This window comes from Abramis brama, assembly GCF_963993115.1.
Source record: "Abramis brama genome assembly, chromosome: 2".
NCBI lineage: Eukaryota > Metazoa > Chordata > Actinopteri > Cypriniformes > Leuciscidae > Abramis > Abramis brama.
Window position 1 is genome coordinate 10,198,765 of NC_139964.1, and position 18,603 is coordinate 10,217,367.

General features: G+C 36.2%; 1 protein-coding gene across 2 annotated transcripts; it reads left to right on the forward strand.

The window, feature by feature from the left end:
* Positions 1 to 256: 256 nt before the first annotated feature.
* On the forward strand, positions 257 to 18,357 carry LOC311077595 (protein NLRC3-like). 2 transcript variants are annotated; one of them, XM_084106150.1, is made up of 8 exons: positions 257 to 366; positions 1,714 to 1,909; positions 3,713 to 3,835; positions 5,371 to 7,239; positions 7,484 to 7,651; positions 12,791 to 12,964; positions 13,056 to 13,102; positions 17,146 to 18,357. In XM_084106150.1, exons 2-8 carry the CDS (start codon positions 1,758 to 1,760, stop codon positions 17,694 to 17,696), a joined length of 3,084 nt encoding a protein of 1,027 aa, XP_083962276.1. In that variant the 5' UTR covers positions 257 to 366; positions 1,714 to 1,757; the 3' UTR covers positions 17,697 to 18,357. The 2 variants fall into 2 exon arrangements, with proteins under 2 accessions (XP_083962276.1, XP_083962277.1); XM_084106151.1 differs by having other exon boundaries at positions 5,374 to 7,239.
* The last annotated feature ends 246 nt before the right edge of the window (positions 18,358 to 18,603 follow it).

Consider the following 18,603-nt stretch of genomic DNA (forward strand, 5'->3'; position numbering starts at 1 on the left):
AAACGTCCTCTTGGGCAGTCCTTGGCCAAGAAAAGCTGCGATAGAGTCCAGACCTTCAGCCGTCAGACTGAAGGTCTGGCTACACGAGACTACCCATTCCCAAACACACACACACACACACACACACACACACAGGTATCCGATTTACAGTCCTGTTGAATCTGCGATGACTCTTTGCGCCACTAGAGGGAGTGAGTTTGTTATTCATACGAGTGTGGAGTTACAGGTAAACAAGACACACCTTCACCAGGTAGAAACACACAGTAGAAACGAAAGGAAAAGAGACGGAAGAGAAGAGAAGAGACGCCATTCCGAGACTTTAAACCTGTTAACTGTGTGGATATTTAAATGGTCGCATATTGTGTGGTGAGTTCAGAATGTACTTCATGTTACCATGCAGTGATATAACAATTTTCCACCATTTAGGTTTATGTTCCTCTTTACATGGGATTTAAAACACAAATCATTATATTTTGACATTAGAATCTAACCAAAATGGCGGAAACGATGACGACGTATAAATTACTTATGATATCCTGCGATTTAGCCTATATAGCCTACTAGGAATATTTTTATATAGTAGGCTAATAATAACAGTTTGTTTTATATAATATTATATAATCATTAAAAAAAAAAGATATTTTGCCTATATTCTGATATTTTTAGATCAGGTAACGACAAAATAAACATTTTGATTTTGAAGATATTATTCCATCAGAATTTTTTTTTTTTACACAAATGCATTATTGTGTGAATGATCAAATTAGAAGTGACATTAATATTATTATTACTGTATATGTTCACATGTAATGAACCAGTGAATGTTGTTTCTGTTGCACAAATACGAGTAAATGAGACGTGCTTGTCATGACGCACTTAGGCCTAGGCATATTCTATGCAACAGAATCAACAATCACTGGTGAACTGGTAAATTCGACACATTCTGGATGCAGTATTCAGCACCGCTTTTGCAAGATCACTAGTATTTGACTGCTAAAAGTATTAAAGACTGATGTAAATTATGTTCTTAAAATAAATGTAAATTATTACATTTCAAACAGTACAGTTACTAGTACACACACACACACACACACACACACACTAGTGTGATTGAATGTTAGTTTGTCTCTGCAGATTATTGTTTTGTCATGTGACAGTGTCTGTCTGAAATACACAATAAGGTTAAAAGTCTATTTGTTTCTATTTGTTTAAGTAAAAGCAATTATGTTTATGATGGTCAAAATAATCTGTTATGAATGGACAGTGCCTTTCACAACAGTATAAGAAAATTGGAAATCACAGCATATGGCTTTAATGTTTTTGTGACTGGGCATGTTTATCCAAAACCCTAATAATTAAAATACTCTGTTGTTTACTTGCTTGGTGAAGAAAAGGATAGAAGTGTATTTTATTGAACAGAGTTGGACATGCATGTTCTGTTAAAGGTTCATTAAAGGGTTAAAGGGGCATTAAAACGGTTCTGTACAAGGTTTAAACCTATTGGTATATTTAGAAAAATATCAAGTATTCCTAAAGAACCTTTAAATTACCATATTTTTTAGTTTACAATGAGATATTTGTATGTGTTCATTATAATATGGGGAAAGTCAATGTTCTAAAAATAATTAAGATGTACTTTGATGTAGCTGTATTGTAACATCGTAGCCTACTACAGAAAACTATTTTAAAAATAACTGTGTTTCTTCACAAAAGGTCTGACATCTGTTTTGAGAAATGAGAGCAGGAGAAAACTAAAAATGAGTTTCCATACTGAAAGACAAGATGAGGACACTGCCTCTGAAACGAGTCCTCCATCTCCTGGATTCAGCTGTGAGTCTGTGAAGAGAGATCAATCCATGAGGAATCTTCCGTCTGGATCCAGTGATGCAACAGTGACCTCTGACCCCAGGTGAGACACTGGCCACTTCAGCATTAACAGATGCTTTTATTCAAAGTGATTTACAGTGTATTCCAGAAGCCTGCAGTGGGTGAGTGCTGATACTGAACCTTCACAGAGAAGCACACTAATCACTTTCCTGAATTTTCACTGTCACTATTCCTCACTGGAGGAGGAACAATATTCTCAACTTTTCCAAACAGATTAGTCCCTTAAAATTTTCAAGACATGTCTAAAAAAGACATGTCTTTGAGTACTTGACTAAATTTTGTTAAAGGAACACTCCACCGTTTTTTGAAATAGGGCTTATTCACCTTCTTTCCCACATTTAGATAGGTGGGTAAATGCATTTTTGTCTCAGTGCATGTATTGTTTTAGTTTGACAGGGTCGGCGCTAGCTTAGCTTAGCACAATGAATGGAATCCTTTGTTGCCAGCTAGCATGTCCTGAGTAAAAGTGATCAAAAAAACTAAAAAAAACTAATTAGTTCTTGTGGCCTGCGTATTCACAACGAGTAAAAATAGCGATGCAGATTAACACTAGGCGATAACCTAGGCAGATATTGACATGGGACTATATTAGGGGGAAGCACAGGCGAAACACTGTTACTTGGGCGCAGAGATATCACGCAACACCTGAAATCCCACGACTTCCATCAACATACCGGCGTGAATAGTAGCTGGCTATTTTTCCTACAGTACATGAATGGCAATGAACATGGCTAATTTTGTGAGAGACGAAGAGGGTGACTTATCATACAGTCAAGAGCCAGAGCCAGAACCATACAGAGTTTTCAGAAGATGAGCTGCGTGCTTTGGAAATAGAACGACAGGCGGAGGTTGCGATCGCTCAACAGCCTGAGGACGTGAGGATGAGAGCCAACATGAACTGGTGGTGTGAGTGTGCGGGAATATGCCAATCTATCCCGACTGAAATAGTGTCTGTGCTGTGGAGAGTGGGACAAGTTACTGCCATCGATGACCAGGCTCAACGCGTCAGATCAAGATGAGCGTGCCCGCAGTTGTGTCACAGCTATTAAGGATTTCACAGCGCTGATCCATCCTGCAGTAACTTTTACTCAATTTTTTTTTTTCTGGTTTGATAAAGTGAACTAGAAAAAAAGCCCCACGCCGAATGGACCAAATGGACAACTGTCCACAGAGTAAGTGATTATTTTAAACATGACGCATGTATAGATCGACCAATATTATACCTGTATTCACATTCACATATTATACCACATATTCACATTTCATGTGTTGCGTGATATCTCTGCGCCCAAGTAACAGTGTTTCGCCTGTGCTTCCCCCTAATATAGTCCCAAGTCAATATCTGCCTAGGAAATCGCCTAGTGTTAATCTGCATCGCTATTTGTACTTGTTGTAAATACACAGGCCACAAGAAGTAATTAGGTGTTTTTTTTATTTTTTTTATCACTTTTACCACAAAGGATTCCATTCATTGTGCTAAGCTAAGCTAGCGCCGACCCTGTCAAACTAAAACAATACATGCACTGAGACAAAAATGCATTTGCCCACCTATCTAAATGTGGGAAAGAAGGTGAATAAGCCCTATTTAAAAAAACAGTGGAGTGTTCCTTTAAACCATCAGCTCTCTCTTTCTAGTAATGTCTGTGCATTAAAAAAAAAAAAACTCTGTTGGATGAACTGTTTGTATTGCTTAATTATACTGTAAATGGCGTTTGATGAAAAGTATCTGCTAAATTAATAAATAAGTGTAAGTATATTGAGCATTCTAGTTATACGGCATAGCTAGTGCTCCAAAATTCCACTTTGTTTGTTTATCGTTTGTCAGCATCAGCAGGAGGAAGACACAGAGATCAGAGTCTCCAGAACCCAGCGCTGTGTCTCTGAAGAGTAATGACTCCATGAGGCTTCCCGTTTATTTCAGTGATGGACCAGTGACCTCTGACCCTCCGTTAGTATAAACCTTTACTTGCTGATTTATTGTAGTGCATGCATCTAAGATGAAAAATAATTTAAATGAAAAAAATCTGTCAAAAAAGAAATAAGAAAAAGAAAGAAATACCATGAAAAAAAAAATGCTTGAATATGCTTAACATGAAGAGGGATCTAAAATCATATATAGTAACTAATATATTTCTGATGTTAGTTAATGGTCATTCTAGGGGTGACCCCAAATAGTCGAAGATTCGATGCTTCGATCGGAGGAGCCTGATTCGACTACCGATCTCACGGTCGAATCTTCGCAGAGATGTTATGAAACGAGGTTCATGCCACTTGGGCTATATGAGGGCGCTCAATGTCTGATTTCACATAGAACTACCGGTTTTCTGTGAATACGTTAATATTCACCCTATTATGATAATGCTTTATATAAAAATGTGCAAAGAAATAAGCTTTTAATAAATATTTTTTAACGTGCATGAATAAATCCAAACACCCCGCATCCGCATGACAGATTTAAGTTTCCCTTTCAATCCGTAACCGACAGAGGAGCGTCTTGGCGGCAAGGATTTAAATCTTTAAAATAACAATGTCTGGGATAAGAAAATATAAAGTGTGGATGTACACCGTCAGAAAGGATATTCTCCAAGGCTGGATTTAGCATCAGGAAAACCATGATCGCACTTCTGCCGGCCAACGTTAACAAGTTTCACGTTAGAATGTATTTTATCCGCGCGCACAATTTGAAAAGACTCCAACGGACACAGACAGAGTGAAAGATTGGATTTGTTCTCTCGATCAGGTAGAGTACAAGTGATTTCAAAACTTTTTAGCCGGTTCTAATTTGATTTTTGGATGCTGTGAGTGTGAACATTTTTAGCTAAAAAGACTTCCACTCCAGTTTAGCATTTTTTTCTGCAGTTAAAAAGACAGTTGAAAATTCTGGCTACTATCGTTATTTTAATAGTTTCTTTATTTTTATTTTATTTATTGATCTGTCTGGGTTATCTAATCTAACTATTTGTGGCTTGTGTTTTGAATATATGTTCCCCTGCACTTTAGGCATTTTGCACACATTTGCTCATCTTGTGACTTGATTCTTATTTATTTCTTTTGTATTTTTATTTATTAGAAAGGTATATTCTGTTCTAATTTAATTTAGTAAATTAATTGTTTATTTTTTCGGTTTATCGATGTTGTGGTGTATAGAGCCTGCTCACATGGGTAATTTAGCCGATTTAATTTGATTTGTATGTTAAATGCAAATCCTGTCTGTGGCCTTTCTGGAGTTATTTATGTTATTTCTTAGTTTTATTGATCCAAAATGTTTTAATACATTTTCTTCTATATCTTTGTGTGATTTTCTGTACATCGCGGCTTTGAAATGTTAAAGCCCCCAGCCCCACCCCCATGCACATGATTCGACTATTAGTCGACTATAAGCAAAACATGACGATTCTGATTCGACTATGAAAATCCATAGTCGGGGACACCCCTAGGTCATTCTAATGACTGCAATTGCTGCTTTTTACTTTTTAATTACAGCAGGGCAGAGATACAAGAGCTGATCAGATGTGTGCCATTCTCCACATACCACTATCAGGACAAAACTGAAGCAGTCCTGCAGAGACACACACTGGAGACTGGAGACCTGCAGAGAGTCAAAGACCAGCACAAAACCAGCATGAAGATCAAGTATGAGAGATTATTTGAGGGAATCAAACTCCAAGAGAATGAAACACTCCTGAACAGGATCTACACACAGCTCTACATCATAGAGGAAGAGAGAGAAGGAGTGAATGAAGAACATGAGGTTTTACAAATGGAGAAAACAGCCAGAACACAACACTCACAAGACACTCCAATCTACTGCAATGACATATTTAAAGCCTCACCTGAACCAGGATGTGAGGAGAAAGACCAAATCAAGACTGTTCTTACTAAAGGCATTGCTGGAATCGGGAAAACCGTCTCTGTGCAGAAGTTCATTCTGGACTGGGCCGAGGGAAAAGCCAATCAGGATGTAGATTTCATGTTTGTGCTTCCATTTCGAGAGCTGAACTTAATCCGAGATCATCAGTACAGTCTTCATAGACTTCTGCTGGACTTTCATCCTGAACTTCAAGATCTGGACTCAAAGATGTATGAGGAGTGTAAAGTTGTGTTAATCTTTGATGGTCTGGATGAAAGCAGAATCACACTGATGTTTTCAGACGCTCAGAAAGTTTCTGATGTGACTGAGACTTCATCAGTGCGTAAGTTGATGTCAAACCTCATGAAAGGAGATCTTCTTCCCTCTGCTCTCATCTGGATCACCTCCAGACCAGCAGCAGCCAATCAGATCCCCTCCAAATACATCAACCGTATGACAGAGATTCAGGGATTCAATGAGCCTCAGAAGGAGGAATATTTCAGGAAGAGAATCAGTGATGAGCATCAAGCCAGCAGAATCATCTCACACATCAGAAGAGCAAGAAGCCTCCACATCATGTGCCACATACCCGTCTTCTGCTGGATCTCATCCACTGTGCTTCAAAAGCTTCTTAAAGAAGATCTGAGTGCAGAAATCCCTCAAACTCTGACTGAAATGTACATCCACTTCCTGCTGATTCAGATCAACATGAGGAATCAGAAGTATGAAGAGAAAGATCCAGAGAAACTCCTGCAGTCCAACAGAGAAGTGATTGTGAAACTTGCTGAAGTGGCTTTCAAACAGCTGATGAAGGGCAATGCGATGTTCTATGAGGAGGACCTGAGAGAGAGCGGCATAGACGTCCCTGACGCCGCAGTGTATTCTGGGATTTGCACTGAGATCTTTAAAGTGGAATCTGTGATTCATCAGAGGAAAGTCTACAGTTTCATTCATCTGAGCATACAGGAGTTTCTCGCTGCGTTCTATGTGTTTTACTACCACATAAACAACACTACAGAAGCATGTTTTGATGCACTGGAAAATCTCCATAAAAGAGTCACTGATAAGGCTATGGTGAACAAAAATGGACATCTTGATCTTCTCCTCCGGTTCCTGCTGGGCGTCTCACTGGAGTCCAATCAGAGACTCTTACACGATCTACTGACACACACAGTGAACAGCTCAGAGAGCATCAGGAGAACCACACAGTACATTAAAGAGAAGATCAAAGATGGACATGGACTCTCCGCTGAAAGATCCATCAATCTGTTCCTCTGTCTGCTGGAAGTGAAAGATCAGACTCTGTCCAGAGAGATTCAGGAGTTTGTGAAATCAGATAAACAGTCAGAGAAGAAACTCTCTCCTGCTCACTGCTCAACAATCGCCTACATGCTTCAGATGTCAGATGAGGTGCTGGATGAGCTTGATCCAATGAAATACAACACTTCAGATGATGGTAGAAGAAGACTGATAAAAGCTGTGATCAACTGCACAAAAGCTTTGTGAGTATATCTTTGTATGTTTACAGGTAAAAGAAAATTGTGTGATACTACAATTTCATCAAGATGAGATTTTTGGAGAGCTTAGTTTGATAGCAAGCCAATAAAAATAATTTCTAATGATGGGAGTAAGCCCCTAACCCCTAACCCTATCTTTAGAAACACTGTATGAGAATACAGTTACCTGGCTGTTTTGATTTGGTAATCTCCATAAAACTTCATAAAATTGTGTTCTTCTCTCTTTCAGTCTTGCTGGCCTTAATCTCACCACTCAACATTGTGAAATTGTGTCATCAGCTCTTCAATCCTCGAACTGTGTCCTCAGAGAGCTGGACCTGAGTAACAATGACCTGCAGGATTCAGGAGTGAAGCTGCTCTCTGATGGACTGAAGAACTGTCGGCTGGAGATACTGAGGTTTGTATGAATATTAGAAATCAATATAAACTGAAAATGTTGAATGAATTCTTTAAATCTAAGGAATATCCTTAAATCTTAAAACTATAATAATAAATTAATATAAATAATTAACTACAATAATATCATAAATAAAGTGCTATTTCAGCTATATCACTTTAACCCTCTGAGGTCGACAAACGCGCGGGTGCGTTTTGCTGGATTTTCTCCACATTGTAGCACTATAAACTTAAATTACTCCGTCATTTATGGTCATACAGAAAAAAGAAATATAAAAAAAGAATCTGTGATATTTCTACTTTTATATGTGTCCACTTACAATAAAAACAAAACATTGTGCTTTTGTAAAATAAAGAAAATAAACAGGGTGTGCGTTCTGCCTCTCTGTCGCGGTGAACTTTTTTTTCTTGAGCACGTCTATAAACTGAAACAAAACTCAGCGAATACTTGTCACACATTTATGAGCCATATACCTTTATAAACATTTAAGTGTGTACTTTTAAATGATCGGATTCAAACTGAAAACAAATATTCTCTGTTTAAGTAATTTGTATAAAACCAACAAGATGTCCAGCTTCTCAAACGCTTGCTCATTATTTTTTTAATTTACCACGCCCACTCGCGCAAAAGATATTCACATGTAGGGGAGAGCGGGGCACAACCTAACGCTTTTTGACTTTCTCAGTTTGTGTAAATCTACTTATGGTTCAGAGTATTTATTTTTTCCCACATTCATTTCCCACATGTCTAGTACAATTATGTGTTTTTGTTTTATTAATACAGTATATACTTTTTTCTTGATATACCCCGAAAGAATGGAAGTGAAATGTGACAACATGCCCCATAGGTGGGGTACATTGTAACATGTGTGGGGCACATTGTAACATAACATATGGCAGCTTAAAATGTTATCTGATCTAATAAAAAAAGATACAAAACTTTTTTTTATAAAATTTTTTAATAATTAAATATAAACTCATTTTTGAGTTTTGACTATGAATACATGAAAACACAGCTATACAACATAGTTCAAAACAAATAAATAATTAGTAATTTCTGAACATTGACACTCAGTCTTTATTCACCTTTTTCTCACGTTTTCTCAATAAAATTAATAAATGTATAGAATATAATAGCATATTTCTAATAGGGGCACATTGTAACGCAGTGTTACAACATGCCCCCCCCCTGCACAACTGGGATTTAAACCCTGCTAGTGTCTTCTGCTAGTTAGCGAAGCATTAAAGAACTATCTCAACTGTTAAATAACATCTTGGAGATTAAAATAATATCAGATTTGTCTTATTTTAAATAAACACAAAAAATAGAGATGAAAAATTAACTTAAGTAAGAAATTTACTTTTGCTATGGTTTAATAAATGTCTATGGATATCTTCCAAAAAAAAAAAGTAATTTTGACGGATTTTTTTTTTCTATAGTTGAATTCCAATGTGGAATGCGGTCTGTTATTTCTTGATATCAGACCGCTGCGAAGCACTAGCGGCGCCACAGGATTTTGATTAGGTGGGCCTCCAGAAAACTGGATGGGCCAGTTAAAATAAGCCAAAAAATAAATAAGAACGGTTTCCCCTTCATCTCCGTTTCAGCGCTTTTCTGGGCACTGAGGACAGCGACTCAGTAGCCAACCTGAATTTAATGCGTAATTAGCATTGGTTAAAAAAAACAACAACCTTAAACAGGATTTTTTTGTTGCTTTTTTAATACAATTACAATTTCATTTAATTTATTGTTTAATAAAATTATAGGCCTATTATTTTTAGTTTATTAACAGCAACAACAGCTGTAAAGATGAAGTTGACGATCGCCATCTCCATAGTGAACGCGCCTATAGAGAGAAATGCACATGATTACATAATCAGAGAGTAGTCTATTTCTTTTCGTTTTAAATTGTTAAAAAGACATTTCAAGCTTTCTTAAGATATATTTCATGTCTGTGAGGCCTATGCTGAGTTTCTTAAATTAGGATGAGATGCGCTCCATTTCAGGAGCAATGCAAGTGACTGCGCGGGCGCCTGCATGATTACGCCTATATCGTCTGCTATAATCCAGGCAATTGGTTGATAAAAAAATTATTAAAATTAAGATACAATTTATACAAAACGAAATTCACTTCAGAAAAGTCTTTCTACAAAACAAAACTTAATTAAGTGGTCAAAATCATGTCTGACCCGCTCCATGTCTCTCGATATTGCGCATCCTATCTTACTTGTGCTGTTCACTTTTCATAATCAACATAAAAAAAAAATAACATTATAATATTTTAACAAATATTAAACTAAATGAGCTTAATGGCTACAACACTTATAGTATACCTAGACTCTCTATTTGTACAAATTGCTGCACATTCATTTTATTCTGAATTTTGCACACATAAGTTGAAAGGCATTTGTTTGTGCATGCATAGCAAAACATATCTGCAACCTTGATCAAGTTTCGCTGATAATTATACGTGCATTTATTAATTATTATCTTAATGAATAATGAAACAAGGACGAAGCATATAAACTGCGTTGTTTGTTTAGAATGGAATGGATCGCAAATAGATCCGAATGAAGAAACGAACCATAGTAGAAAATGTTTTTTTTTTTTTTTCTCTATTTGAAAGTTAGGCTAATAAACATGTTGCATTCGGCCTGATTATGTAATTTTTTAAGTTACATAGCCTGCCTCCAGTTTTCCTCAACTTTACTAATTAAGAGGCGATCTTTGACCAGCATATCATAAAAATGTCCGGAAAACGAAACCTCTGCCGGTCACTTGTTTTCTAGCGGAAACTCTGGTACACACACACACACACACACACATTCTCTATAAAGTATATTTACTGTATTAGCCTACTGTATGTAAAATGCAAGTGGACCCACTAAGCAAAATGATGTCCGAAAGACGTCTTTTCAATGTCTTTGATACAAAAATCGGACGTTGAAATGACGTCCACTGAGGAGCCAGAATGAAAGTTTTTATGACGTCTTTTTTTGACGTGTTCTGGACGTACGATATAGACGTTCATCGAACCTTCGTACTAGGTTAAAAACTAGTTCAAATGTGGCCATTGTGGACATATTTCAACATCATTTATGGTCTCATTTAGACATAATTACTTTGACTATTGCTGTCAGATGATCTTAGTGAGAATTAACAGAGGTTTAGATGTTGATATTTGTTTAATTTGAAGTGTCACCATTGTGGTGATCAGTGTTTGCTTTAGTTGGGCTCTTGGTCCCCTTTCTTTTTACTTTAACTTTTATTTGGCTGCTGTAACAGTGTGTTTGTGTAATACAATTGTTGTGGCAGAGAAAGCCTAGAAAAAGTTTGAGGTGTTATCAGCTCAATGTTGATGATGACATAATCATCACAAAATGGGCCTTTAATATTGTGTTTAAAGTTTTGTGTTTATATTTGGCATTAATAACCACCAACCTTGTGGAACTGCATTATTGGTGCCAAAAGCATTAAAATGATCACTTCTTTGAAGGTGTATAAAAAGCATGTGCACATGATGTTTTGAGCAAATGTATCATATAGTCACACACAGACATCAAGATTTTGGATATGAATCAAATTAAATCAAATTAAACAAATATATCTGAAACATTGCGCATGCTTAAAGCTCTGCGATATATGCGAAGTTCGTCAAACATCACCATGATTTTGAGGCAGAAGGGGACGAAAAGGGCCATCATTGCAGCCTGCGCATATGCTTCAGTAATTGTGTGCGAGAAAGATCTCAGGACTGGTGCGAACATACAACAATCTCATGAAAGTGCGTATCTATAGCATGAATTTTATTTATACACTAAACATAGTTTTTGCATGCATATGAAGTTAGAAACGTGTATGCCAATGTTGTATGCAACTTTAGAGACGATCCATAAATGTGCGAATGTCCAACGTCAAACCAATTTTACATTTAGGCTACATTTAGTCATTTAGCAGACGCTTTGATCCAAAGCAATTTACAGTTAAACTAACAATAGGACTACAATATGCAAGTGCTATGACCCTTCCCAGTTTAATCTAATGCTGTACATGTACATGTACACATGTAATATATAATATATATATACAGTGCTATGCATAAGTGAATACACCCATGCTAAAGTTGACTAAAAAGAGGAATAAAAAATCATATTTTGGAAATTGAACTTAATGCCTTAATTAAAAAAATTAGGAAAAATCCAACCTTTAAGGACACCAATTTTCTTTGTGAATGAATAATGTATCGTAAATAAATAAATGTTCTTCCTTAAAATACATGGTGCATAAGTGTGTACACCGCTATGTTAAATTCCCATAGAGGCAGGCAGATTTTTATTTTTAAGTATTTTTTTAATTTTTTTTTTAGGATACTATGCATCCTGATAAAGTTCCCTTGGCCTTTGGAATTAAAATAGCCCCACATCATCACATAGCATTCACCATACCTAGAGATTGGCATGGTTTTATTTCAGTTAGCCTAATAGCTAGTTTGATTTGCATTGAGAGATGATCTTATGGAAAGTACCCCATTTAACATAGGGGTGTACACACTTATGCACCATGTATTTTAAGGAAGAACATTTATTTATTTACGATACATTATTCATTCACAAAGAAAATTGGTGTCCTTAAAGGTTGGATTTTTCCAATTTTTTTAAATTAAGGCATTAAGTTCAATTTCCAAAATATGATTTTTTATTCCTCTTTTTAGTCAACTTTAGCATGGGTGTATTCACTTATGCATAGCACTGTATATATATATATCAACACTTGATCAATTAATACTAGCACTAACAAAGAACAAAATAGAAGAGAAAGTGTTAGTATTAATTGATCAAGTTTCGATTTTATGCCAGTATATCACTGAGAAACGCTGAGCATGAAACTTTGTTTATGTCATCATCGAGCACTGAAGATAGCAATGTGCTGAAATGTTTGCTTGCTGGTGTCTATTTGTTTTTAACTCGCATGCACTTTGCACTTTTTGCACAATGCAATTTATAAAATAAAATAAATGTTTTTTGTAGATTTTTCCAGTCTTGAGTGGATCAGTGTTCGGTTAGCCACCCTTTTTGTTCATTCCTCACTAATATAGTGACATAAACATTGTGTGTGTATGGTGTGTTTCTGTGTCTGTAGGTTGTCTGGCTGTATGGTGACAGAGGAAGGCTGTGGTTATGTGGCTTCAGCTCTGAGTTCAAACCCCTCACACCTGAGAGAGCTGGATCTGAGCTACAACCACCCAGGAGAATCAGGAGTACAGCTGCTCAATGGCAAACTGAAGGATCCAAACTACAAACTGCAGATACTTAAGTATGTGGAGCAGTAAAACTGTCATGCTGTCCTGTGAGTGTAAATGTGTATAGTGCATATCTACATTCAAAACATGTTTATGTGTTTCTAGTTTGGAACATGGGGGAGTTTCAAGGGTCACAGATGGACTAAACAAATGTAGGTCTACACACACGCACACACTTATTTTGTGAAAGCCTTGGTAGTTGTGACTAGCCCTATTGTATCCATAAGTTTTCTTCTTCCATTTTCTGCCTGGAAGTGCATTTTAAACGTTGATTGATGATTGACCATTAGTAGTGAAACCTGATGTTAACAAACAGAATCACTGAAGGAAAGAGAAACAAAAAGGGCAGCGTTTCCCAAAAGGATAGTAGGCCTAAATAGAATGTAGAGTGAGCCTTTGTGGAACACTGAAACAGTTGAAGCAAATGTTCTGTATTGTAGGAGGCTTTGAAACAATCCGAGACCCATCTCTACGGTGACACGTAGTGGTCACTTGCACATGTTGATCTGAAACATCTTTGAAACTGAGTCAGACAAGCATTGACGAATTATAACATACATGTTGTATGTATCAAACAAGGAAGTTTGTGGGGGAGTAGATAGTGTTCTCAACTGGTATGCATTGCTGCCGCCTTGGGTTTGAATCCTGGTCAGAACAGTGTAAATGCAATAATATCTCACACACAACAAACAGCTTGTATAAACCCATTGCAAAGGTTTTATTGAAAGTAAAATCTATCATACAATTAACTAAGCATATAATAAGATTGAATATCAAATGTCTGTATAATATGTGTTCTTTTATACATTTTCAGGGCTTGTTTTAATTGTTCCATGGATGGCTCAGATAAACAGGCCAATAAGAGATTATTAACTACTATTCCTTTTAATTTTAGGCCTTCTAATGTCTAATTAAAAGCTCCCAGCGGTGAACCATTACATTTCAAAACATTTCGAAACAGTTATATAACAAAGCCTTGTTTACTAAAATCACGTGATTTTGGCCGTTTGAAACCCGATTCGAAACAAAAGATTCATAAAGCTTTGAAGCTTAATTGAAGAAGTATTTTGAAAGCACCATCACTATCTAAACAAAGTTTCTGTGCACAATGTATTTTTGAATTTGTTCATATTGCTGTTAGATCTCAAGCTGCAAATTCACAGAGCTACAATCACCAACACTAGACTTGCACATCAAGCATATAGTTTGAGATTTAGACTCTGAATTCAATCAGTGAATTAGATCCAGTGTTTCCTCTATGTTGATTAGTTAATGGCGGCCCGCCACGGCAAAATTCTTGCCGCCACGGTAACGTTATGGCTCTACAGTGCGACCATTTCACTCGCGTTTGCGCCTAAATATTTCTGTGTGCGACCATGAAAAGATATTTAGGCGCACTTGTGCGACTGACCCGATCAAAATTTTTTTTTGCCGGCCGCCAAAGCGAATTTTTGTCCCGCCAAAGTCTTATTTGACCGGTGTGTAATGTAGATAAACTGCTGCGCTTGTGACAGCTGGGCGGCGGGCACATGTTTAAAAGAATGAGAGAGAGAGAGCGAGAGCGCGCGCACTCTCTTTGCGAAGCAAGGTTCCACGTTTTAATGAATGGTTAAACGACTGATCTTTCAACACTGAACTCACGAGGCGTCTGAATCGGTGTATAACAGATCGGTAACACTTTACAATAAGGTTCCATTTATTAAACTCTAGTTATAACTACATTAGTTAACATTAACTTTTAATAAACTGCACTTCTACAGAATGTATTAATCTTTGCTAATGTTCATTTCAACATTTAATAGCCTACATTATTGAAATCAAAAGTTGTATTTGTTAACATTTAGTTAATGCACTGTGAACTAACATGAACAAACAATAAACAGCTGTATTTTTATTAAGATTAATAAAGATGAATACATTCAGTAACATGTATTGCTCATGGTTCATGTTAGTAATAAACTAATGTTAAATCAAACCATATTGTAAAGTGTTTCAACAAAATAATTTACAGAACACCTTAAAATAAGAACGTAAGGTGTGCTTACCCCCTTTAGTACAGCCTATATGGTTAGCAAGATTTAGCCTTAATAAACTACAGCATTTACAACTGAATGGTAGCCTATTCAATTATAGATGGTAGAAAATAAGACTATTAGTTAAAATAAACTTTTTAATGCTACTTTTTCTCCCTGCTTTTTTATATTGATATGATTATATACCAAAATAATCTATTAAAGAAGGATTTTATCTTACAAAGCTATGAAATCCAGAGGTAAAATCACAGCTTTTTTTAAAAAAATTTTTTTAAGTGTTGGCCACCGAAGACCATTTTTGACCCAGGTGGTTGTTCGGACAGACCTGCCCCCACTGCTAAAAAAAATCCTAAAGGAAACACTGAGATCACTATATGATTTTGTCATCATCAAAACATAGCTATTGCGACCAGGCCATATTTATCTTGCCATAAAAAACATGCTTTACAAACATAAAGTTGAACCAGTCAGGATTTTTTTTTTTTTAAGTCAAGGGTCAAGAGCCCCAACTAGCAAACACCAATCACCATAATGGTGACTTCAAACAAAACTTTAATTAAAACATCAACATCTAAACCTCGTTTAATTATCAATAAGAACTTCAGTAGATGTATGACAAAAATAAAGTCAAACTAGTAATAAGTGCAATATTGTGTAATAGCTGGAAGTCAGTTTTAGTTCTTGTGTTTCTCTATTTTCTGTTCTTGTTGTTTCTATTTTCTTCAGTGATTTTGCTTATTAACATCAAGTGTCACCAGTAATGGTCAATCATCACTTAATTAATCACTTAATTATCTCATTAACCTTAACACTGATTCAGTGTTACTTTTAATACCCTGTAGTGTGGACACATATGTACATTGGGGGGTGTTCATTTAACAATGAGGATTTTGCTGTGAATATGCATTGTACACCATATGAAATGGTTAATCTATTGTATTTGTTTGCTATATTTTACATATTCTTTATTGTATATAATTGTAATTTTGCTGTATACTTAGAACTTGTGAGATATAAATCTTTGAAACTAAATTGTTATCTCTGATTTCTCTGCTAATGCTCCTTTTTCAAACTCCTCCTAGACCATTTGTTTGATTCGTCAGAATATTGCATGCATTATCTAGTAACACTTTTGCCAAAAGTTTTACAAATAGATTTGAAATATTTGTCTGAATATCATGAACAAGGCCCCTTTAAAAATTCTTATGGCGAGACACGGCAGGCAAAAACATTGTTTTTTTATTACTGGTCAATTTTGAGATTTTTGGATATTTGTCTTCAATAACATGACTTGTGGTGAAAAAAAGTCAGAAATACACATTTAGGTCTTTATTTTACTACACTTTGCCTGTTTGCGTCTGTAGATTTCTCATAAATTCAACAAAAGTTGGGATTCTTAATCGACACGCTGCTCCGCGATCGCTGTCTGCTCTCTGTCATCACATACACCGTTAGGAAGCTCTCTCTCTCCTGTACAATGCTGTCAGATCCAAATATGGTCATTTCCTTTTTATCAGCAACCAATTGTGAAAGTAAAAGGGCTGAATGCGAAATCTCATTGGCTGATGATAAATCTTTAAAGCCGGTTTTCTCAAAATGAATTTTCTCAAGTCCGAAATCTCCACTTCAGTAGCACCTATATACATCAAACTTTTCAGTCTTGTACCTAGTTACAGTATATTATGAAGACATTTACAGAGGGATTTGTAAATATATTATTCCTAGCCTGATTTATATAACATTTTATTCCAAAAAACATGGTGAAAATCATTTTTTTAAGGCTATTGACAGTATATTCTGATTTACAGGATAACAAAAGTTGATATCCATTAATCAGTTTTTTATCCACTATTCAGATTTTGTTTTTTAAAATATATGCAAATTAGCGCATATTTAATTAGACATTGCATATTTAAACATTCAATTACAGAAAACTTGTAATCATTTTTTTTCTCATCTTAATGTAGGTAATCAACTGGGAAAGTTTCATGGTGATATCTGCTAGTACCCTCTTAACCTGTAGTGTCCTTAAAATGCATTGTGTAGAATAATGCATATAAAATCATTGCATATTTCTCTCGTGCTTATTTGTCATTTCAGATTGTAATATTGTTGCTTCTTGTAGCTTTGTTGTTATAAATGTTCTCTCTTCTTATGTTCAGATGCCTGTGATCTCACACTGGATCCAAACACAGCAAACACTCACCTCATTCTGTCTGAGAACAACAGAAAGGTGACCCACACCAAAGAGCAGCAGTTGTATCCTGATCATCCAGAGAGATTTGAGCACCATGAGCAGGTTCTGTGTCGAGAGAGTCTGACTGGACGCTGTTACTGGGAGGTAAAAAGGAGTTGGGTTGATATTGCAGTGTCATATAAAGGAATCAACAGGAAAGGTGGGAGTGATTGTTGGTTTGGACACAATGACAAATCCTGGACTCTGTACTGCATGGATAACAGATTCACTGTCAGTCACAATAATAAGCACATTGATGTATCTGGCCTTTTAACCCACTGTAATACAGTAGGAGTGTATGTGGACGTGTCGGCCGGCACTCTATCCTTCTACAGCGTCTCTGACACACACACACTCACACACCTACACACATTCAAAACCACATTTGCTGAACCCCTCTATGCTGGATTTGGGGTTTATAGGGGTTCTTCAGTTTCTTTTTGTCAGATGAAACAACCTGCTAAGAAAATCAACTGAGACACTCAAACAATTTTGTTGCAGTTGGTCTATTAGCTTTTAGGTAATCTACATGCTAGTGTGCACGTCCTGTTTTTGCCGAGTTAGATGTGTTCCTGTGTCAAATTATTATTATTTTTTATTCTGGAACAACATTACTGTAATTCTGAAAATTTTGTCCTGACCATATCCCTAACCCTTAACCTAACCCTACCCTGTCATGATTCTGCCTTCGTGTCCCAGATCTTCTCTTGTCTTGAGGCAGGATCATGACAGACTCATGTTTTATGTGTAAGCACATGACCATTTGTTTGGGCCGTGTGCTTGCGTTGTCTTGTCACCTTACCCCGCCCCCTTGTTATCTCATCTTGTAATTATTATATCATCGCTTACACCTGTGTTCCTGATTAGTTTGCTCCCTATTTAATCCCCTCATGTTTTCTGTCCTGGGTTGGTACATTGTCAAACATTGCGTGTTAAACTTTGTGACAGTCCTGTGAGTACTTCGTCTGAATCCTGTTTAATGAGAATTGTGAGACAATAATAAAGCATGTTGCATTCTGGGTGCAACCAATCAAAACTCATTCATAGCTCCCATCATGCATTGCGTTATGAATAAATTATGATCTGAATTGTTTTAGTAATTTCCTTTTCCTAACTAAATATTTCGTTTGTCACCATTGATGAGATTCATACACTCATTATTGATGTCTGTGTGTGCCTAAACATTTTTTTTTTTTAAAACAACTTTTAAGAAATCCGTTGAAATATATAAAATTCTGGATCTTATGTTGTAGATTCACTGTGATGATGTAATCAACAATATACATTTAAGTCAGAGATTAAGCTCTAAATGAGTTTTGTGATTCAGGTCAAATGATGATTATATCAAAACATAATCAACAACATCTGATCATCTTTTCTCTTT